A 23,290-nucleotide genomic window follows, 5' to 3' on the forward strand; every position below is an offset into this window, starting at 1 on the left:
CTACTGCATTGTGTATATCTGTGTATATGTAGACACACAAAATAGTCCTTGTCACACACCATCAAGATATCCTCTCCAGTTAAAAATTAGTCCCCCAGTTTCTTGGCATGTATATGATTAGCCACGTATGATAATTACATCCTAAATGGTAATACTTGTAGCAGCAGCATATTAACCTTGTTAGGCATTCACAATAGCAGAGGCCACAGAAAAGCAAAGCAAATCGAGCTGCCCCATTTGTAGTGTAAAGAACAAGTGAAGTGCAGGGGTGTGCTGCAGAAGGCATGCAGGAGAGAAAGGACTAAGTGAAATAAGCAGAGAGTGGGCATATTACCTTCTTTTAAAATCTTGGTCCAATTATCAGTTAAATGTAGTGTTTATTATTAGCTCTCCATAGAATTATGACCCATTTGTATGAATTCATATTGCTTTAATATATGGCACTAAATTATGAAATACATATGTTATATTCCTTTACTTATCTCAACTAATTTAATTTGCACAGCAATATCAAAGTTAGAAAATCCAAAAAGCAACAGGGGAGAAAATACCATTACCTTGGTATATAAGTCACATCTCAATAAGTCTGTTCTAGAAGAAACCCACAGTTACCTGCAGAAGAACGACAGTTAAAGAGTGAGGACAGATTTCTCAAAAGTACATTAGAGGAGGGATTAGGGTAAAAATAAGGGGGTGGGGTGGGAATTGTATGGGGATTATAACCAAAGTGAAAATGCATACATTGTGCAAAAATGCAAAATGATGTAAGAATTATATGAAATTAAAAAAATAAAGACAATAAAATAAACAATAAAAAAGTAACATTAGAAACCAGGGGTCAATGGAGAGAATATCCTGAAAACCTTGATAGAAGGAAAGAGTGAGTTCAAGACTAATGAACAAAAAATATGGTAAACCTATAGGTAAATATAAGCATGTCTGGACTGCATGAAACAAAAATAGCAACAGCAGGGAAAGTGACTAATATTGGGAGTACAACTGCAAAGCAGAAATAAAGTTCTAGGCAGACATAACATGAAGGATGGGAAGGGAGATGAAAATCAAAGAATTCTAAGTTTTTTATATTGCCTAATGGTCAGGTAAAGCTATTCATTAATTTTGGACATTAAATCAAGTATGCATATTAGCATTTTAATTCTGCTTTTCAAACCAGCGGAGGAAATAAATTAGAATAAGGAAAATTCTGTGCATCCAATGAAAGCAGAAATTTATAAGCATAGAAATCGCAGGCTAGATACTACAAACCAAAAAAAATCAAAATAGACCAGTGATCATAATAAATGTAAAAAGACTAAAATTGTTATATAAATGATAGATATACAATTAAATTATTTTTTCTCTTCTATTCTCCCTCTCTCCTCTCCCTACAGCCTCTCGTATGCTGCAACTAATATTGGGCCCACCTAGACTCATAAATGATGAAATATGCTAATTGCCAACAAATTGGGCTTACCTCAGGAATGCAAGAATGCTTTGACAATAAGAAAATCTGCTAGTGTAATTCATATTAAATTATTTAGGAGAAAGCATGATGTCTCAATAGGTGCAGAAGAAGCTTTTGATAAAATGTTATCCATTTTGATAAAATGAACTCAACAGATGAATAATAGAATGTTTATTACTGTAGACTAGGCTATGATGCAATAACAAACTCTGCAGTCTCAGTGGCTTAACAGAGCAAAGCTTTATTTCTCCCCTGTATTATAGTCTAATGTGAGTCAAGTAACTCTCCTCTAAGCTGTAACTAAGGCATGCAGTTTCCTTTTATTTAATGAGGCAATGAAAATGTTATATTCAAAATGGGGGCTTGATTGTTGCCATGGAAGGGCAAAATATAGCAGGGAAATTTCTTGCTTGGGTGGGAGTGGTTAAATTTAGCCATATTTGAAGGTAAAAATGATCATTTTTCATATTCTGTTATTCAGAAAGTAATTACATAGCCCGGTCAACTCAAATCTGGTAAGAAGGCTACAACATTGATTAGATATTTGACCTAAATCTCTGTTGTATTATTCTCCTGAGAAGGTTTTTGTGTCTTTGCTGCTCAAAGCCTTTTCAAATCCTTCTCTTACAGTTTGGAGTTCTGAAAGCAATCAGTTTGGCTAGTCATAAAAAGTCTGAATTTCTCTACTTTCTCTCTTTTTATTTTTCTTCTACACTGGTCAGTTTTTCCCCAAGCTAACCTTTCCTCCCCCATACCCTCACCTTCTAAAATGAAGCCGTAGTGCTGGATACACACTTCTAACATTCTGTTTTTCAATCTGTTTCCCTAGAGCAACAAACTCATTAGGCATATGCTCCTGCTTCCAAGTTATAGCAGATGGCACTTGTACCATCACATAACTGTGGATTAAAGATCTCCACTTTTCTATTATCTGATATTATTTTCTCCATCACCTGGCACCCAACTTCTAGGCCAGGGCCCGTTCTTATTTATTTTTTTAATTCTCATAACATTTTAGTTCAGATTGCCAATTACTGTATCAGTCAACATTTTTCAGGAAAACAGAAAAGATTTTAGGTATTTTGAGGCAGAGATTGTTTATTATAGGGTTTAAGCATGATTTATTTCACTTAGCATAATCCCCTACAGTTCCACCCATGTTCTTGCAAAGAGCAAGAGTTTATTTTTTTTAATAGCTGAGTAGTATTCCATTGTGTCTATGTACCTCATCTTCCTTTAAATTAGTGTTTTTGCATTCTCCAGATAGACACCTAGAGGTGGAATTACTGGTTGTGTGGGAGATTCAGTTTTAATATTTTGAGAAATCTCTACTGTTGTCCACAGGGGCTGGTTAGTCTACATTCTTACCAAAGTGAACAACAATTACTTCCCCCCTACATCCTCACCAACACTTATTTCTGTTCTTTTGTTATGGTCCATTATCACAACTGTAAGATGGCAGCTCATTGTTCTTTTGATTTGCATTGCTCTGACACTAAATGATGAATAACATTTTTTGTGTGTGCCTATTGGCTTTTTTTGTGGTTTTTTTTTTTTTTTTTTGAGAAGTGCCTATTTGGCTCTTCAGCTCATATTTTGATTGGGTTATTTTCTTTTTGTTACATTGTGTGAGTCCTTTGTAGATCTTGGATATCAGCCTTTTGTCTGATATATGGTGTGCAGGTATTTTCTCCCATTCGTAGGTTGTCTTTTTGTTTTAGTGATGGTTTCTTTTGCTGTGTGGAAGCTTTTGAGTTTGATATAGACTCAGTTGTTTATATTCTCTTTTGTTTTTCTTGCTGTTGGAGATGAATCCACAAAGACATCACTGAAGCCTATGTCATAGAGTATTTTGCCTGTTTTCTTCTTTGTATTTTATTCTTGCCGGTCTTATGTCCAAGTCTTTTATCTATATTGAGTTAATTTTTGTGTATTGTATGAGATAGTGGTCTAGTTTTATTATATTTTCATGTAGTTATACAGTTTTCCCAATACCATTTACTAAAGAGACCATCCTTTATCCAGTGTATGGCTTGGCTCCCTTGTTGTAGATCAACTTTCCATATACACGTGGGGTTATTTCTAGGTTTTCAATTCTATTCCATTTGTCTGTGTGTCTGTTTTTATTCCAGTAGCATACTATTTTGATTATTATAGTTTATAGCTTATAGTTTTCATTGATTTATTATTTCAGTAAGTTTTTCAGTGCATTCTTTTGGGTTTTCCATATATATTATCATGTTGTCTCTGTTTTGCTTTGTAGTGAACACTGTCAATTCCTAAAAATTAAAATAGAAACTAGTTAAATTGGATATTTACTTAACTAGTTATTTACTTAACTCTTTGCTCAGAACACAAAAAAATGTAAGCTGTTTATTACTGCTAATAAAAGATTCCCTTTTGAGTGGGAATAATCAGCAAAATTTCCCTTCTTTCGTCACATATCCTCACACTGGATTGTTTATAAGATTATTACATTCTCTTTTTGTCATGTACTTACAATTCAACTTTAGTGGTCAAGATTTGATAGTAAGGGGACCTCCCCTGGTGGCGCAGGCGGTTGAGTGCCGCGCTGTGAAGCTGTCCACAACCTTTTCAGTGCCGGTTTGATTCCCGGCTGGCCAGGGAGATGCCCACATGGTGTGGCAGACCTCTTCTGTCTCGCCTGCTGCTCCCCTTAGCAGTATCTTCAGTCTGTCTGCCTGTTCCATTCCCCGCTCTGTCTCTGGTGAATTCTCTCACCCTCCCGCATCTTTGGCCTGTACCCCAGTTCTTGTATAAATGAATAAATCTTTAAAAAAAATTTGACATAAGTGGACTTTCTTGTAATTAGAATATGACCTTGTATCAGGAGAAAGCTTGAAATTGCTCTCTTTGACATAAGCAGGTTTTTGTTTGCAAGATAAACTCAATTCCCATTGCCATAACTGGCAGCCAGATTGCTAGGGCAGTTTGGTGACTGTTGTACTTTTCCTACAGGAATCATGTAACTGTACAGCTGTGGAAACACACATTTACTCCCCCATTGTCGGTTTTCTGACAGCTTTTTCCATAGAGCAGTTTGGAGAGTGGAGAGCACTGTTTCTAAGACAGAGAAGTGTTTTCACACCTGAAGTGTAATTTCACACCTTGTGTTTCTCAGCAGATAAGTGCATAAAATAACACATCAAACAGGAATAGAAAAAGATCAACATTGAAAGAAAACTGCAGGTTGTAATTTGTTTCCTATCTTACAATGCTCTTGCAGAGAACAGTAAATTACAGAGATCTAGGTTTACACTTTTAAAAGTTTGACTGGTTGTTAGGTGGGAAAGTGAGCAGTAAACACTTTCAGCTTTCAGCCTGCATTGAATAGAATGTACAGAATGACAGAATTTGGAAAACACCCTAAGTTTAGATTTTTAAGAAAGAATTGAACACCTATAAGTTAATGGTTAATGAAATTAAAAGTCAAGATTTTAATAGTGATTTTAATAAAAATATAAATGTCTTATGAGATGTTTTTAAATGATCCATTCATAAATTTTAGCAAAGTTGTAGACTCTGCCAGTAAAATTTAGATATTTTCTTTCCTCTCTGTAAATGACTAAACATATGATGCTACTAGTCCCCATATTATAGCATTCCAGTGCAGGTATTCTAAAATGAGGGGTGTGGCTTTATTTTGTAAGTTTGAAAACTTGAGACCAAAAGAAAAAGTGAGTTGAGCTTCCTGGCTAGTCATGAGAATTCATTACAAAATATTTACTATTTAGTGAATGTCTGCTGCATGTTAGACACTAGGTTAGACATCAGGGGTACAATGATAAAGAAGGAAGTCCCTTTTTTATTCACCATTGAGGACCTAACAGTCTTACAGACAAGTAAACAGGCACTGATAATACTGGGTGTGAAGTGCAAGAAGGACTAAAACTAAGTTCTGATGGAGTCCACAGAGGGGTTATTGGAGTTAGAGCAGTGGGGAAGAAGAAGTGGTAAATAAAAATTCCTGGATAAAGTGATGTTCAAACCGAACTGATGAATAGAAGCCCTATGAAGGTTGATATCATTTGGGATAGAAGGGCTCTATATCTTGTGCAGAAGTGAAAGGGAGAGAGAACAAGGGTGAATTGAAGGGATGAAGGTAATTCGTCTAGGGTAATGGGGTGCAGTGCATCAAGGCAAAGGTGGCAAAACTGTTTATTTCCCAATGAGGCTGGGAAATAAAGAGGGTCAGAGTATGTTATCTGTACTGAATAATTTTGTTTTTATCCTGAGACTAATGGGAAGTACTGAAGACTTCAATTTATTTTTAGGTTGAGTGACATGACTAGGACTATATTTCATAAGGCTCTCTGACTGAGATTGGGTAATCTAGTGACTGGAGTTTGAAGATGAAACTTGCAGTGATGCAAGTGAGAGGTGTTTATGATAGTCAAGTACATTGGGGATGGAAAGAAGCAGGAGGATTTGGGAGATACTTAGGAAGTAGATCAACAGAACTTGGTGATTGAATGGCTGGACTGGGTGAGGAAGCAAGTCTTAACAAAAATATAGTTTGGATTTCTAATTTGGGATATTTAATGAATGATTCTACCATTCACAGAGGTGGGGAGCACTAGAGCAGCAAGTTTTTAAGAGTCGGAAACATATTGCAAGTGAGATGGGGCAAAGAAATATATTCAGTTAAATCTTGAGCTTGTGAGAGAACTTCAGGCAGAAATATAGATTTAGTAGTTGACACTGAAGCCAGATTTGGTAGTCATCTTTAAGTAGTTGATATGGTGCGAAGAGTACATTGGGAGTCAGAAGACTCTTTCACCCAGAGATAAAACAGAAATTTGACTATGAAGAGAGAAAACAAACATAGAGCAAAATGTATACATTTATCTTGTTATGTAAATTAAATATGGATGAAGAACTATGCATGTCAACAAACACCATTGCACATATGCCTACTAGCTTCGTCCATGTTGAATTCTTTTTCTTTTTTTAATGATTATTTGTGCATACAAGAACTGGGGTACAGGCCAGAGATATGGGGGATGAGAGGATTCACCAGAGACAGAGTGGGGAACAGAACAGGCAGACTGACTGAAATGCATTGCTGAGGAGAGCAGCAGGCAAGACAGGAGGGGTCTGCTGCACCATATGGACTCCCTGGCTGGGGATCAAACTCATGCTACAGAGGCTGCCTACAGCTTCACAGTGCTGTGCTTAGCTTCACAGTGCTGTGCTTAACCCCTTGTGCCACCAAGCAGGCCCCATGTTGAATTTCTAATGAATGTTATCAAGAGGCCCAGTAGTAAGTCACATGAATCATTTAGCATCAAGGTAATAACCCTTTTCCTTAATAACTCAGATAAGATGTGTTAGTCCTACAGCAAGTACAGGCTTAAGTGGTACACTAAAGAGGAGAAAAATCTACCCATATAAATATAATGACTAAACTAGCAAAACAGAAAGCATCAATGATTTCTCATTTACACTGTTTTTTCTTAGATACATACGGAAAACTCTTTCTACTCAATTCTGTGGGTCAAGAGATGTCCCGCTGCAAGACATCCATCCGACGTGCTCAGCCCAATCCTGTCTACAAGGAGACCTTTGTTTTCCAGGTGGCTCTTTTCCAGCTCTCTGATGTCACATTGATGATTTCCATTTATAACAGGCGTACTATGAAGCGTAAAGAGATGATTGGTTGGATTGCTCTTGGCCAAAACAGTAGTGGAGAGGAGGAACAAGACCACTGGGAAGAAATGAAGGAGACCAAAGGTCAGCAGATCTGCAGATGGCACGCCTTGCTTGAGTCCTAGGTGTGCTAACAGGTATTTGTGATCTCCATGCACCCTGGTGGCTCATGTTGTCAACAACTGATGCTGACTCAGCACATACTTTTTAAAGTCAGGTTTTCAAATAGGCATTGGAGTCTACTAGCTCCTAGGACATTCTTGGAGATAACTTAAATTTCTCAAAAGTTTGATTTGGGCTTAATTGTTGTAATAAAAAAAAAACAACCATGCATACATAGTCAAGTATATTCTATGGAAAATGTTACCATAGTTGTGAACAGTGATGATGAGTTAGTTTGTGTTCATAAGTTATGGAGTTTTGGTTCAGGCTATGGAATGAAGCTTCTCCTGCTGTCTCTGTTCACTTGGAGAGTACCCTGAGATTTTCAGGGAGCTTTTAAATGTTACTATTTGCAGCCATTTATTTGTGTGAATCAGACTTTAATTATATGTGCAAAGAATTCTTAAATACAGAAATGAATCAGATGTCCAGGCTCATAGAAGAATGTGATTACCATTAATAATACCCTACTTCATTTTTTCTCTTTATCAAAAAATGCACTCATTTATTTACCTAACAAATAATGTTATAAATTTGCACTCAAAAAACAAATTGCATTAATTAAATACCTCTTTGTTTGTCTCACTTATATGTTGTGATTTCCTATGAGATTTGATTAGATGAATCTTTTTGAAGCTAAAATGGAGTTTAACAAATACTGTTGAGAGATGACTGTCTCCTTTTGAATATGTAAGATTTTGAAGTTGTAACTTTTAAGGTTTTTATGCTGTTTTTTCTTAAATTATTACAGAATGAGAAGAAAACCAAAAAATCTATGTCATGGATTTATTGATTTTTCTGAATCTAGTGTTCTTTGAGATACTTTTTCTATATTGAATGATGAGGCTCATATTTTGAATGTACTCCTGCATGTGAACCATACTCTTTTTATGCAATATTTTTTCATCAGTAGAGTGTAGTATATTGTACACAGTGGGTCTTTAATAAATATTGATTTGATTAACTCTTAGAAATAAACATGATATAATACCTGTGAATGAAGAAATATTTTCAGCTTGTACGGAATGACACTACCTTCTCCTTTGAGCATTGGAAGTGCCTCTAATTGTCATTTCTCATGGGGACATCTATCAGCCACTACTTCCATTCTGGGCTTTTGCCCTTCAGAACACTGGGCTTACATGGTTATGAGCATGAAATTTTACTTCTAACCAACTTTTACATATTTGTGCAATGCATGATTTTTTTCTTTTTGTTAGAGCTGAGTCCATAATTTTAATTACTTTAAATGGGCAGTGATTTTTTTTTTTTTTTAAAAGGGAAGGAGCATGTGTATGTGTGACACTGCTCCATGTACAGGTCCCTGAGCAATGGCTCAGTCACTTATTTTTAGCTTTTCTGTTTCATTGTTGACTTTCTGCTGTCTGTGGGAAGAGTGATAGATAGTGATGGATGTGTACAGTCAAAAACGCATAACTCCTCCTCATCTCTTCATTCTGTCAGATTGTAAACGTAGGCTGTAACATTTGAGGAGCATATTTATTCCATACAGTGTGGAATGGTTATCCTGACAAGACCAGACAAGGGCGCAGGGTAACTCTACTATGATTTCTAATTCTAACTTTTGAAAGAATTGCTTTCATATGCAAGAATCAGAATGAGCAAAATCAATTCATAATTTTTCAGGGCATGGAGGTTTTATAGATAACACTTCAGTTATTGGGAATAAGTAATAAAACCATGCTCCTTTAGGTTTTTGCTCTACCTGCCCCTGGAAGACCTCAAAGTGCTTCTCTGACATGATATCCATGAACTGCTGAGTGGTCTTCGCAGTGTGACTGTGTCCTCAAGTAGAACTGAGTGCGATTGATGAAATCGTGGCACAAAGAGTTGGCTTTTCACATCCTTACTCCCTTTATGCGCCTGTGTTTAAAGGGAAACAGAGCAGCCGTGTGATGCTTTCCTTTATGCAGTAACATAAAAGCAGCATTCACATAAAAATTTACATCTGAAAAAAAGCTGCATATATTGGACAGCCCTGGGTCCTCCCTCATATTTTCCCCATCTATGCTGTTCTGCACTCCTTGACTCCCATGTACCGAAGAATCACCTGTGCTTCATTTCCTGCTGCCCTAACCCACCCATCTTTCAGGGTATTTGGCTGGCATGTGGACAGTATCCTTGTGTGTTTGATCTGCTTTCTAGTAGTCTGCTTATAATAGTTTTACAGGGATGTGCAGCATTTTAAAGGGAAGGGATACTTGCTACTCGCCATGGAGGAGGCATGTGCATCTTGAATGGGCATCATCATATTCCTTAAAACTGATGGTATAAATATAAAATGCTAATGACAAGAGACATTAAAATATGAAGCTGAATGTTTTTACATTAATTTCAGGTTCTGGTTTAGTGAGATCTCTGAGTTTTGTGCACTTAAACTCCCTTATTTTCTTGGCAAAGTCTAGATGCAATGCATTTAACATGTTTTTCACTCACGCTTTTATATCTACATTTGCTTTTCAAAGGAGTTATGAAAGATAATTAGTTGGATCTGCAGTGAAAGGACTGTTTTGTCTGTTTTATCTAGCTAATAAATAATACCTCACAGGGACATTGGAAATTGAAGGAGCACCCAGGTTTGTTGCTTGTGTGGTTCTCTCCATGGATTTTCCTGAAGAGAATGCTTTTTAACTAATATTGTGGAAGGTAAATAATGTGCTAGGTTTATGGGACTCTGCTTTATAGTGTGCCTTCTTTCCTGGCATGGGTTTACACTGAATTCACAAGTGCTGGTTTCACCAATCCCAGTGGCGGCTCTTGTGCTCCTGACCCCCTCTCGCTATTGTTGATTTGTTAAATGGGCCATTCACCAGGCAGCCTGGCACCTGCTCTCAATTCTGTCTCCTTCGCTGGCTCCCAGTGTGACGCACGTTTGTTTTGGACCCTGCTTTTGCTGATATTGCATAACTGGGAGAGGAACTCTTGCCTTTCTTAACAGAATTTGTAATTCCTTTGCATCTATTTTGCTTGGCATTCTACCTGCATACAATTTGAGAAAGAATCCTCACCACGATGGCAAGAGGAACCGCGGGTAGCGCTGCGTTGTCGTTCACTTTCCGCACCATTCACCCTGCTCCTCCTTCAAAGACTGTAGCTGAATGACCTCAGTTGTTGATATTCTCTGTCATACTAGGTGTCACAGCAAGGCTGAAACACAGCCTCTGCCTTTGTAACTTGTAACTTTCACAATATTTTGCAAATTATTATTATTGGTCAATCATAGTCTTGATCAACCACTGTGCTTTACATCCTCGCTTTACTAAATGGTCTTCTCTACGAACCAAAACTCTTTGCAAGTAAAGTGTTAATTAAGGAAAAACTACCACCAGGCTAACTGACAGTGTTTCTCTGATGGCCAATGAATTAATTACATTAATGTCTCAGTATGGACACTGACCCCTACTTTCCCCCAAGTCTGGTGGCCCTTTTGCAGGACAGGACACCGCACATTAAGATTGGAAATGTGAGCAGGAAAGCATTATTTGTAGATGACATAAAGCCAAGAAGAGGCAAATACTTTAATAATAAAAAGCAGGACTAGAAAATACTTGTAATACTTTTTTTTTTTTACCTTTGAGGGAACTGTGGCTAAAAGATATTCCATTCTATCTTGTCCTCAATAAAAGTAAATGAAAGATAATCCTGAGATGGCTAAAGCATTTTTATTAAAAAATAATTCAGTTGTTTCTAAAGTAAAAAGCTAAACAAAACTATAAAAAAATCACATAGTGTGTGCATGGAAGGATTAGAGAACAGATAAGTACCTGGATACTTGTAGCAACTGCCAGCATGTATCCCAGAAGAGTAATTAATAAGTGGAAGACATTTCAGGTTGAGTAGCTGTCCTCTTTTCACACTTGTGGAATTCTGGAAAATCTTTACAGATGGCAGAAATGAAACTGCTCTAACATGGCTTGGAGAGGTTGGCACAGGCTGTTGCGGTCTGAGTCTGGGTTTGGATGGAGCTCGGCTCACTGTGTGGCCTTAAGAAAATAAGTCAGTCTGTGTCCCTGTTTCTTGAACTGGAAAATGAAAATAATGCCTACCTCATAAGGTTTTTAGTTTTTATTTTAAAGAAGACATTGAGGAAATAACAGCATAGACCCTGGTATATCATAAGCGTTTAATATTGTCCCTCACAATCATGGTTAAAAAAAGAAAAAATCATTGAAGCTTTGCTTCTCTTTCCAATGAAAAGCAGAAACTATTTCCAGATACCTTAAAAAGGACAAGCTCATGAAACTACTCTGATTTTGTAAAGGAAGGAAGTTTTTTTTGGAGGGGCAATCTAAACAGAGAAAAGCCAGGCATGTGGAGGAAACTGAGTCAGTACATCCCAATAGCCAAATATGTGTCTTTTCTTCCCTTCATTTAGAGGGGTGCTGGTGTACACCTCTTGATAGAGGGTTTTCCTCAGCCCCAGCTCTTCTCTACTATTCATCCATGAGCAGAACACCTGTTCCCACTAAGAGCTGGTCCAGATGCCAACTTGAGTAGTTATTTAAACTTTGATTTGAAAAGGTACACTTCTGTGGCACTTTTAAGAAACATAACATTATATAGGGTCTGTATCACATATTCTCATTATGTCCTCGCAGGCAAAAAGTTTTAAATATCTAATAATATAGCTATCAAAACTTATCTACTAGACTGGAAAGTTCTGTTCTGGACCAGTTATTTATCACTGTTTCCCTTAAGAGGTTAACATGAAAGAACTTCTGTCAGAGCTGATACTTCTTTTCAAAAATAGATTTTTAAGAACTAGAAGAAAGCATGCTCAGTTCCTCTTAAGTATTCAACCCTTGAGGAAATGGGAGCATTTCCTGAGAATTAGGAAAAATCTTGCAGACATTCGATTTGGAGAAGTGGATGGCAACCAACTGCCTCAAGTTGACTGTAGCCAGGTGCTGGGCACCAGTGGGTGCTTCCTGTGGGGTGGGGAGGCGTGAGGGTACATTCCCAACATTGCCGCAATGCTGACTCAAGTTCCTGGCTTCCAAAATCAAGAGAAACATGAAAAATTGGGGAATAGTCACTTAACTAGGAGTTTTCATTGGACTAATTCAACATGGAAAGAAATTAAAGGATTGTGAAGGAGTGGAGTGATTTCTTGTGACAATCATCAAGAGTGAAGAGCATGCTTACCAAGAGGTTGGCTCTCTCCTCCTCTTCATCTTGTGAACAGAATCCCAGCTTCTTCCTAGATCAAGTCAGGAGGGCTTAACTTAGATATAACAAGAATTGTATGATGGTGGTTTTGCATTAACTCAGAATGTAGCCATTGGTATTCTTTGTGTTGAGCCCCAGGCTATTTGGGTCAGCAGAGGATTTAAAATCTTTCTGCAGGGCTGTGACTACACATTGAAGCAGTTAGTCATCATAGTACAAACAGCAATGCTTACCAACAATTGTTAAATTAGTCTAATTACATGCCATAAAAAGTGCAGTTCCTTGTTATGGGTTATTGGGAGGTGAAACATATTGGTTGCACTTATTGGAGAGAGTGTGTCAGAAGCCTGGCACTTAAAGTGAGGCTTGGTCACCTGGAAGGGGGGAATTGCCATGGGAGATCACAGAATTGTCCCCATGGAAGTCTTTTAAAATAGAAAAGTGTGCACGAGGTGTGGGCTCTGTGTAAAGGAGAAAAGGAGACCTCCCAGGAAGATAACTCATAAAATTTCTTCTAAGTGTAATGTGTATGTAACCCACAAACAGGATCAATAGTCAAAGGTTAGGCCTCTTCTCTTCCCTGTTAGACTTTTTTTCCACGTTGATTATTCTCTTCATCACAGAAGGCTTTCCCTGGGGAGCCCGGAACGGCTATGTTTCGGTGACTTTGGGGATGCCCGCGGGCTCCAAGTGAATTTCCTCTCCTATGGTGCTTTCACTGCTTTTGTTTCCCTTGGGTCACAAAGCAGGATCCTAGACACATAGACAATAATCAGCTGTATTTATAGTCACTCTGGAACCTGTGAAACAGCTTGAGGCTTTATAGAACGAACTCCGAGGCCGTTGTGGAGGTGTGTGGATGTTCTTAGAATAAAACCACTGCTTAATATATCTAACTGCTCTCCAGTGCTCACTCGTGGCTGCCTGCAGGTGTCTCAATGGGAGTTCTCACTTCATGCCTTTGAGCCACTGTCCTCCCAATTCTACCTTCCAGAAGATAAGGCTGCTTTCCCATTTGGTACCCCCTTATTTATGCATTGTTTTTGTTTGCTTCATTTTCCACTTAAATATTTACTTGTTTTTTAAAATTGCCTTTATACAAAATTTACTTATTCAAAAGACATCAAGTATGTTATATCCCAGAATCTAGGCTAGGGCCTGGAGAATAGCAGATGAATAACATACTTTGAGGTCAACACCATTTTTGTTTCTTAATAGTCCTTTAAAAACAACAACAGCAACTAGATTCTGATAAAAGCTGCAGGTAAAGAATAAGGTCTTTTATTATCCCTTAAATTATTTTTGGGTCAATATATTTTGTAATGGTCTCTTTCCCCAGAATTGAAAGGAAATGAACTTAAGGAAATTAGAAGTTATTATTTTGCCTTTCCTTAAGAAATATACTGTGTCAGTCTATACTTCTCTTCAAAATAAATGGGTATGTCTAATGTCTGAGGGAAGAATGGCAGCCACCATCCTAGTGATGAAAGGAGTTCTAGCATGAAGTAGAAGCTAGGTACTTACTATTTTCTACTTTTATTATTGAATGTTGAATGGCTTTTGCAAAGCAGTAAGTTAGATCCTGGAATATTAGATCTGTACAAACAAGCATGATACAATTTTTATAAGCTCTGTGTTTTAGTGGTTGGAATGCCTTTTGCTTTAGAAAGAGTGAACTGGAGACAGTAGTTAGCAGGTAAAGGGGTGATGGTATGAACAAAAATGCCTGCTTACCCCTCTATTCCTCTTGATTAAACGTTGTCTTAGATATTATAAACTAATATCCCTAAAGAATGACTTAACATCACTATCAGGAGTGTCTTTACCTGGGGGATGGAATTCTAATTCTTTTCTAGTCTCAATTTTAAATCAGTTTGAATCTAACTCTTAATTATTTCAAGTTTATAATAGGAGATAACAGGAGTTTTTCCCAATAGATTTAATGCTTATAATTCTTGTCATTGTAATAACCTATATCAAATATCTATGGAACACATCTCAATCCATGTAAGTTAAGTCAGAATCTTCTGTGACCTAACATTTTTTACTGAAGACATCCCTTTAGTGTTGCCTGGTGGATGGCACCTAATAATAAAGTTCACATCTTGTATGTGGTAAAGCCCTTGATATCTGGGAAAAGGTAGCGAAGTGAATGACTACCCAAACAAAACTCTGATGGTGAGGAACATGTATATTAAGTGAACAGTATTTCCACTTGTTATTCTGTATACTAGAATCAATTCTAGGGTGTCATATGTCTCAAGAATTTCCTTGTGAAAACCCTATAACTAGCACCGTAGGTAAAGCTGACTAATTTTTCCCTATTTCCTTGTGTGGCGTGATAATCTTTAAGTCACAGCTACACCAAATGATAACATGGTCTTTTACTGTGCATCATCCTAATGCAGCTACAAATTAAATTTTATTATTACAAAGTAGAAAGTCATTTCCAGAATTAAAAATTTTAATTTTATTGCAGATTATTGTTTTGTTAGTGAATAGGAATTAGTACTTGCATACTTTACTGTGACTGAAACATTTCTGCAGCAATGTTTATGGGAGTAAGATTTGACTTCCATTTTCAGGAAAAAGCATCATGATCTTTGGGATCTATTTACTCTTCAAAAAGTAAATAAACAATGATTAGGTTCACAATCAAAATAAGCAGAAAATATTGAGTGTTGCCTTCTAGTCCCAGTGCCCTGACTTGCACCCCTTCATTTCCCCACACCATTGACTTGACATCTGGGTGGGAGCTTGATGAACCCACAATGGTGACATCATTATCACCCGAAGTCCATCGTTTGCATTAGGGCTCACTCTTGGTGATCATTACCCCAAGCCCTCTGCACTCTCCATCTTCATTCCCCCACCCCATAATCCTTGGCAACCAGTGATCTTTTTATTGTTTCCATAGTTTTGCCTTTTTCAGAATGTCATATGGTTGGAATCATATAGAATATAGATTTTTCAGATTGGCTTCTCCTTGTCTTTTCATGGTTCGATAGCTCATTTGTTTTTAGCATTGAATAATGTCCCATTGTCTGAATGTATCAGTTTATTATCTGTCTTATTTCTAGTTTTAATTGCTATGGTATGTTTTTCAATGTGCATATTCTCAAGAAAAACAGATGGATTAATTGATATGATTCATCAACTATAATTTAGCAGCTTCCAATCTGGAGTCAGTTCCACCTATGATACTGGACTGGTTTTACATTTGAGTGGAATATTCATGTGAACTAGCACAGTCTTTCATAATTTATGTTAACCTATCTAAGCTTTCCCCCTCTCTGTTGGAATCTCAACAAAGTTCTGATGGCCATGTGATGATGATCTCCAAATTTAGCAACTCTATAGTGTTATCTCTTGTGGAAAAATGATTTAAATATACATTGATTAAAAAGTGCTAATTATGTTATTACTGATTCATGATAGAAAACCACCTTCTGTTACTAGTGTATGTGACTTTACATTTACCGCTGGTGCCAAAAGAAAGGAAGCTTTGTGATCACACACTGTCATAGCCAATTAATTGTACAAATAAACTGAAAGTGGTGTCTAAGCATGTGGGTCATACAGCAACTCTACATTATAAATGGAAGGATGACCCATGACAATGCGCAGACTAAATGAGCAAGTGTGGATGTTGGAGGGACAGTGTTGGTAGTCACTTTGGGTGAATGAGGATGAGCAAGATGCAGTAAAATTGTTGACATTTATATGTGGACTGACTGCCTTTTGTGTTATAGCTGCAGTGACCTGTGGTACCTAGCATTACTGCAGAGATGAGTGTATGGCTGTGGAAAAAAATATTGGTTTAAATGAGAATTAATGAGGCTGATAGTCTAGTAACAGGTCTTCCCCTAATTAGTTCTAAAATGAATGTCAAGTCACAGGTTCTTCAGGCCTTTATTTTGCATCCATTTTGTACCAAGGTCATAGGTATGACAAGGTAACAGATGGGAAAACATTTTGCAGAAGAGTTTTTGAGGACTTAAAGGTATTTAATTATTTTTATGTTAAAATCAAGTCAGTTCTTTATGTTACTGTAGGAAAGGAATCCACACTTTCAGGTCTTTGCCAACCATTGTGCTTTATTCATACATCAGTAATTTGACTAAAAGTTACATTTGGAATGTCATTTTTGTCTCTGTGAAGATAGGTTTTAATTCTTTTGTTCAGACCCCCCAACCATAGAACAAATTACAAATCCATCTTTTCAGCAGGCTTTCCAGTCCTTGAGTTGAACACATACCTTTCTTCTTTAGAATAAATTAACTTTGAGTACAAGAGAAATATTACATTGAATAGCATTTTTTTTTCATAAAGTAGGATTTTAATACAGTATTGGTAAAATGTATCTCACCCCCCAAAAGGCCTTTCAGTCTCCATTATTATTCTTCTTTTGAAGAATCTATCTTTTCCATCCCTTCCCTCTTAAGTGATTTTTCTCATAATCATTTTCTTCCTGAGTACCATTTATTATCTCACAGAAAAAAAAAAGCAGAGACTTAAAAAATCATTTTCAAGGTACATCCAAGATTTCATAGCAATATTTTGTGTTCACAGTGCAAGATAAATCTGACTCTTTCTTGATTTTTTGGTCTTCATATGGCATCCGAAACAGTTGTTCGCATTCACACATTTATGTTCCACCATATGCATACTGTGTGCAACTCTGTTGTTTTAAAATATTTTATTGGTTCTCCTTTTTATCTCAACTTTTGATGGGTGTCCTTGAAGAACTTGCATGAAAAAAATGTAAATGTGAATGATTCATTCATTTTGAACATATGTAACTATTTTGGGGAAATCTTACCCTACATGGAGCATCCTGTTTTTACCGAGGAGCGTGATTTGTACTTCTGTTCTAATCACAGCTGGATGCTGGGAATTATTAATATTGCAAACCTGTACTTTTTGTATTCTATGTTTACTTTAATGAGTTATTTATGTGTACTTGACTGTTCTGAATTTTTGGTGGTTGTGAAGGTGGTCAGCAGTTTTATGAATTTCACTTGTGCAGACAGCTCAATGTAACATGGTTTAGTATAAAACCCAGTTGTTCTTCAGATTTCTAAGTCACTAGAAGTCATTCTTGGGCAAAATCATTGTTCAAGGTCAGATTTGTCAAGTGTAAGGTAGGAGCTTCCCAAACCTCTCCCACTGCTTCCTGGGCATTTGCAGGCCTGGTTGCTGTCTATTTCTTCCTTGCAAGTTTTCCAGCAGGGAATCCCTGGGTGGTCCAGAGATTCAAGAAAGAAACATAAAGCCTCCTCCAAAGAGTTGAGCCTTTTTTTTTTTTTTTTTTTTTAAAGCAACTTCTGAAAATCTCCAGAGCATTTCATGGAAGTGTCCTTGTGTTTCTCGCCATATGACTTACTGACTTCTGCTGTCTCCTCTTTAAGAAGCATGAATGTATCTTCTTGCTGTTATCAGAGCAAACAGCTATAAAATGCAATGGCCAACCTGTTTCTAAAATTACTTTTACCAGTAACTAATCAGCATGTGGGAAAAGGTTTGGAAAATTTTTAAATTGTTACACTTAAAATCCAGAGTACCTCTCTACCTTTTGTAATGTTCAAAATTTCATAATGCTGGTTTCAGTGTGTCACTGTTGCACTGTTATGTCTTGTGTTTTAACTGGGCAAGTCAGTGAAATAAACTCCTGTTAGAAAAACCCTTTGAAACTATGTTAGAACATAAAAAGTTGTTTACCTGTGATAAAGAATAAGTACATGATTAGAAAAATTATACTGTTTTTCTTGTGCAAATAACGCTTAAGGCAGTTCGGTCTCACAGTGATGTTGGAAGCATATTTTATGCAGCCTAAAAACTATTTCTGTATTAGATATTTAAATGCATGAGGATACATTCTAATTGCTTTTTGTTTAAAACAGAAACATAGAAGAAGCATTAGTCCCAGTTTGTACAAAATGTCTACTGCAACTGAACTCATGGTAGTTTGAAGCTGAAAATCATTCCTTTTTGTAAAACTGCTGCTACTGGTTTTATCAATAAAGTTTAAGCAGATGGCTTATATGTATATGTGTGAAATTTTTTATGTTAAAAAAAGATACAGTTTTGTAGCATCAACATGCAAATTTTATGGGCTCAAATGATATTGCTTATTTTAGTATATACAAAACCCATTAACTCCAAAACCATACCAACTACAGACATAGATGTTAGAACTTGAAGTATTATATTTATGATCCAGCTAAATTATTTTGGTTTTAGGATGTCATAGGCTTTCATGGTGGACACGTATACAAATCAACTCCAATGCTAGCTTAAATGTTGAATTTAAAATAAGAATATTGGACAAGTAAGGAGCCATGTGACTATAAATATCATTTGAAATAACTAAATCACATCTGAAAAGTGTTCTGAGAAGGCAAAAAATGTCAGTATTTGTGCACTTAAGTGTATATAATAACTCATCACTGAGAATTGTCAGGGTCTTTCCCTTCTATGTCCACCCAGTTCTAACAAGTTTATATGGCAGAGATGCAGGAGGCAGTAGAGAGAACAGGGGCTCTAATCAGAGGCCTTCATAGCAGTAAACAAATGACTGACATGCCTCAGAAACAAATCAGAAAAATTTTGTTCCTGGGAAAATCCATTTTTATCATGTTTGTCTACTAGTTGCTTATTAGTTGAGGTAATAATACTGCTATAATAAACAATCCTAAATATCAGTGAGAGCACAAAAAGGTTTATTTCTCCATAATCTATTTTTGCTCATGCTGCTTTCTTTCTTAGCATCTTAGGGATTGAAGCCCAGCCTTAGTGACGCTGAAGAAATATTTTGCTATGCAAATGAAGGAAGAAGAAAAGACATAAGGATCAAATGTGTGTTTGAGTTGGGCTTAGAGGTGGCCATGTTCATTTCTGTTCGATTCCATTGTCCAGAACTAATAACATAAATCCGCTTTAAGAAGGCTGGGAATTGTAGTTTATTTGTATGTATAGAAAAATGCATCAGTTGTTTGAGTACCTCCCAGGTAGTATCTAACACATTCACTGAAAAAAAAAAAAAATCAAATGTTGTAGTAGTAGTGATTACTTAAGAATTTGCTAACTTGCAAGCTCATTTGGTGTTTAAGTTCTTAACACTCAGTGGTGGCATTACAACATTATGGACCAATTAAGACTTGTAGTAATTGCTCACCTTAGTCCACAGCATCTCCACACTTTCATGAGAAGGACAGCTGCTATTAGAAATGAAGATCATTTGACTTTACGTTTCCAAGGGCACCCCCAAGAGCTTTGAGCTGGGAGCCTGAGCAAGGTTGAGCATTTCCACATGTGGATGTGCACTAGTAAATATGTACACATGTAACATATTGAAGACACCAAAGCAGATAATATAAATGAGCAAAGCACAATATTGCCGAGGGAACAGATTTTCCAGTATTTTAATCTTAGAATAAACCATCTGCAGAACCGAAAACTTGACAAATGATTGCTATCTTCTGACATTGCTTCAAAAGAGACTTAGCCATCTTTAAATGTTAAAATTATTGAGACAACCATTTATGACTCTGGTTCTTATCTTTTGTAGTGATTTAAAAAAATCATAACTAACTTGACTAACATTTTATTGATGAATCAAATCACATTATGTCATTATGTGTCTTATAAGCTTCATAGTCACTTTACAGTTTCTCAAGAGTTTCTCCAGGGACATTTAGAGACATGGTTCAAGCAGCAGCTTCAGTGACAATTCAGAGTTTTGATGAATTTTAATGTGCATTCTACTACATAATAAAACATCTGATTCTTTTTTAGCAAACAGATAAGAAGCAGGAGACAGGATTAGTATTACATCTGTGGCTGTCTCAACAAGGGACAAGATTCATTGGTGAGATGAGAATTCAGATGAATGCTAAGGTAGATTAAATGGTATTTTGATAGTTAATTTTAAAATCTAAAATTGCTTTTTGAGAGACTTGCTCTAATCACTTGAAGGAGAATTGAAGAATTTATATAAAATTATATCTGCATTCATAGTCCAGGAAGATTAAACTCATACCTATGTTCTATTTCTGGCTTTACCACCAAACAGTTCTCATTTCGAGATTACTTAAACCTTTCATTTACGTCTTCAAATGTCTTTTCCTTGAGGGTTGTCCCAGACAAAGAGGGATTTGGCAATTATTTGGTGAATTATATTGACAACAACAAAGAAGATTTTCTCATCTGTTCCACTAAAGTATACTGTAAGTGCTACCCATATTAGTCAAGTTAGCTAGTGTTTTTATAAATAAATATTTTGTTATTGTTGTTCCATAGAGATGAAACACTTAACAATGGAGGTTGCTTTTCACCTGAAGAGGAGGAGTATTTTAAGGAAATATGAAAGGTGAGTTCAGAGAATTCAAACGCCTCCAGGGAGAGAAAGGAAATGAGGAAAATATATAAAGGACTGTTAGGTTATTTCTCATTGTACTTAAAATCCAAGTCCTGACCTTTATAAGATGCTTTGAGAAGGGACAGACATTGCTGCATCAACATAATATCTCATTATGGGCAGAAAATTATCTGGATAATAGACTTTTGTCCTCTCCTCTACTTGATTACAAAACAGCAACTAGTGACTGCACCCAAGGCCTGTGTAATTTCACTGACAGTTACATGGCTAAGGTGAGAAGAGGGACATCGAGCCAGGTAGGGGGGCTCCACCTACTCCCATGCTCCATCCACTCACTAAGCTTTTGATTTACTAGGCACTGTGTGCTAGGTGCTGGGGACACAATATTAACAAAGTGGAACTGGAGTAAAACCTGGTGTGAGGATTCATGTGAAATGGAGTCAGCAGGTTGATTGGGGACTGTAATTAGTTGTTTAATCTAGTGAGTGGAGATTACAAGGAGAAGCCATTAAGAGGAAGACACATTTAAACTGAAACTTGAAGGATGAGTAGGAATAAACCAGGTGAAAGAGGGGTGTGTTGAGGAAGAAGAAATAGCATCTACAAAGTATATGAGATAAATGAGAATCTTTCCCATTCAAGGAAACTGAAAAACATCCAGCATGCAGGACCCTTAGGAGCAAACAGGAAAACCTGAGATAAACTAGCCAAAAAGATAAGGTGGATTGAGATGTCAACAACTTTCTTCCCTAACTTTGAATAAGAAGTAGCAGCAATGTAATTCTGGCTTGACCATCTCCTAGCTTTGAAGTGGACCTTTCTCAAAGTCCCCTTTCATACCTCACAGTTAAAATTGTACCATCAGATCTTCAACCTACCTTGGCTTGTTACTACTTTTTCCAGGCAGATTTTAAGTTATCAACTTTTTTCCCTAGCTTGATTTAGGTAGAATTGAAAAAATTTTAAGGTTTTTAATGTATACAAAGTGAAGACTTGATGGACATAGGTATAATGAAAGGAGACCCACTCACAATGAAACTAATTAACACAAGATTTCAGCATTATAAATCTTAATTATAAATTATAAATCTTAGGGTTTATAACATTAGCAAATTGCTAACTAAATTTGTCATAACTCAGTCACAGTATTGCTAAATTGGTACTGGGTGCCTGAGAGTACAGGGGTCCTTGGGATTTGTAGGGCCGCTTTGTGTATTTCCTTCAGCCTCACAGAATGTCTGCCACTGTTGGAGTCAACATGAACCTTGCATGGCAGCCTGCCCTGGCTCTGAAGACAGCAACTTCTCTTTTTAATTGAATCCCAGGGGTGCTCTCTTCCTTCCAGGCCCTGGTCTGACCCCATAAGAGATCAGGCAAGTGGTGTATCTCCTTCAATGAGAATTGTCTCTAAAGAATAGCTTTGGGCAAATTTTCTCTACTAGGTTTGTCATCTTTCGATTTTAAATTTGGTTTACTGACTACCCATTTTACCCACATTGATAGCCTCATCAGCTCCCCCTCCCAGAAATAACCACCCCATTGAACAATAGCAACAACAAGCAGTGGTTAAAAATAAAAATATAACTTAAATATCAGAAATGATACAATATTTTGAGTGAAATTATACTAACATGTAAATGACTGAAACATGCATACTTTTCCAGTCTCCTTTGTGAAGACTTTTGTGTATTTTTATTTTAAAGACATTTGCATATTAGCCTGAGGTTTTAATTAACCATTGGATCAAAATGAAGACTTTCTAATTGAATAAAGGACAGTTTTCCGAAATCTTAGACACCCTAACAATCAGCAGCTACAGTGCCAGGAGAAATTAGATGCTAGTCTGGTTTTCATGGATTAGTATTTTCCCCTTCAAAATCTATCAACCGCTCAAACCTGCAGATACAAACAGGAACTTGATGGGAAAACAGTTTCAGAGAACAGAAGATCCTATACTCCTCACGGCTCTGCCTCACCCCAGGTCACAGGTACCCTCCTGCATCTCCACTCATCAGAGCCCTGTCCTAAGGCAAGACCATCCTAGCAAAAGTCTTGGAGTCTAAAAGGCACAGGCCAAGTCTTACTGCTTCCACAGCTATTCGAAGTGCCACCCACCCCACTCCTGTCCTCAAATTCAACCTCCAACAGGGAACTCCTAGCCAGGGGCTACAGCAATAGACTTTGCCCCCGCTCAGGCTGCCCAGGAGAGAGCCGCAGCGCTCACCTACCCCCAGCTTCCCGCTCTTAGGGACCCAACTTAGGGGTGAGCACAGGACCCCCTTATTTGGGACTCTTTGTTCGCCAATCCTTCCAGGTTCCCGCTCTCAAACCTCGCTCCCAGCAGCCCCCGCTAGCGCACCCGACCTACAGGAAAGTTGCTCCTGAGCTGCGGAGGGGCGTCATCGCCTCCTAGCAACGCTCCT

At 37.2% G+C, this 23,290-nt stretch overlaps 1 protein-coding gene and 1 long non-coding RNA gene across 5 annotated transcripts in view; one reads left to right on the forward strand and one right to left on the reverse strand.

Annotated features, from left to right (window-relative positions):
• SYT16 (synaptotagmin 16) overlaps positions 1 to 18,522 on the forward strand; it is a 228,157-nt gene extending 209,635 nt beyond the window's left edge. For 2 of the 4 annotated variants that reach the window (XM_054690927.1, XM_037503474.2), the window contains exon 7: positions 6,947 to 18,522. In XM_054690927.1, coding sequence (XP_054546902.1) covers positions 6,947 to 7,260 — 314 coding nt within the window. In that variant the 3' untranslated portion in view covers positions 7,261 to 18,522. The remainder of the gene's footprint in view (positions 1 to 6,946) is intronic. The other 2 variants (XM_054690933.1, XM_054690931.1) reach the window with 2 other exon arrangements.
• A 722-nt stretch (positions 18,523 to 19,244) lies between these two features.
• LOC129145095 (uncharacterized) lies at positions 19,245 to 23,275 on the reverse strand. Its single transcript, XR_008550153.1, has 3 exons — positions 23,236 to 23,275; positions 19,665 to 19,812; positions 19,245 to 19,516 (listed from the first exon to the last, which is right to left on the reverse strand). It is a non-coding gene; the product is annotated as an uncharacterized LOC129145095 (long non-coding RNA).
• Positions 23,276 to 23,290: the final 15 nt, after the last annotated feature.

Source organism: Talpa occidentalis, unplaced genomic scaffold (genome assembly GCF_014898055.3).
Source record: "Talpa occidentalis isolate TD23 unplaced genomic scaffold, MPIMG_talOcc4v2.1 talOcc4.11, whole genome shotgun sequence".
Classification (NCBI taxonomy): domain Eukaryota; kingdom Metazoa; phylum Chordata; class Mammalia; order Eulipotyphla; family Talpidae; genus Talpa; species Talpa occidentalis.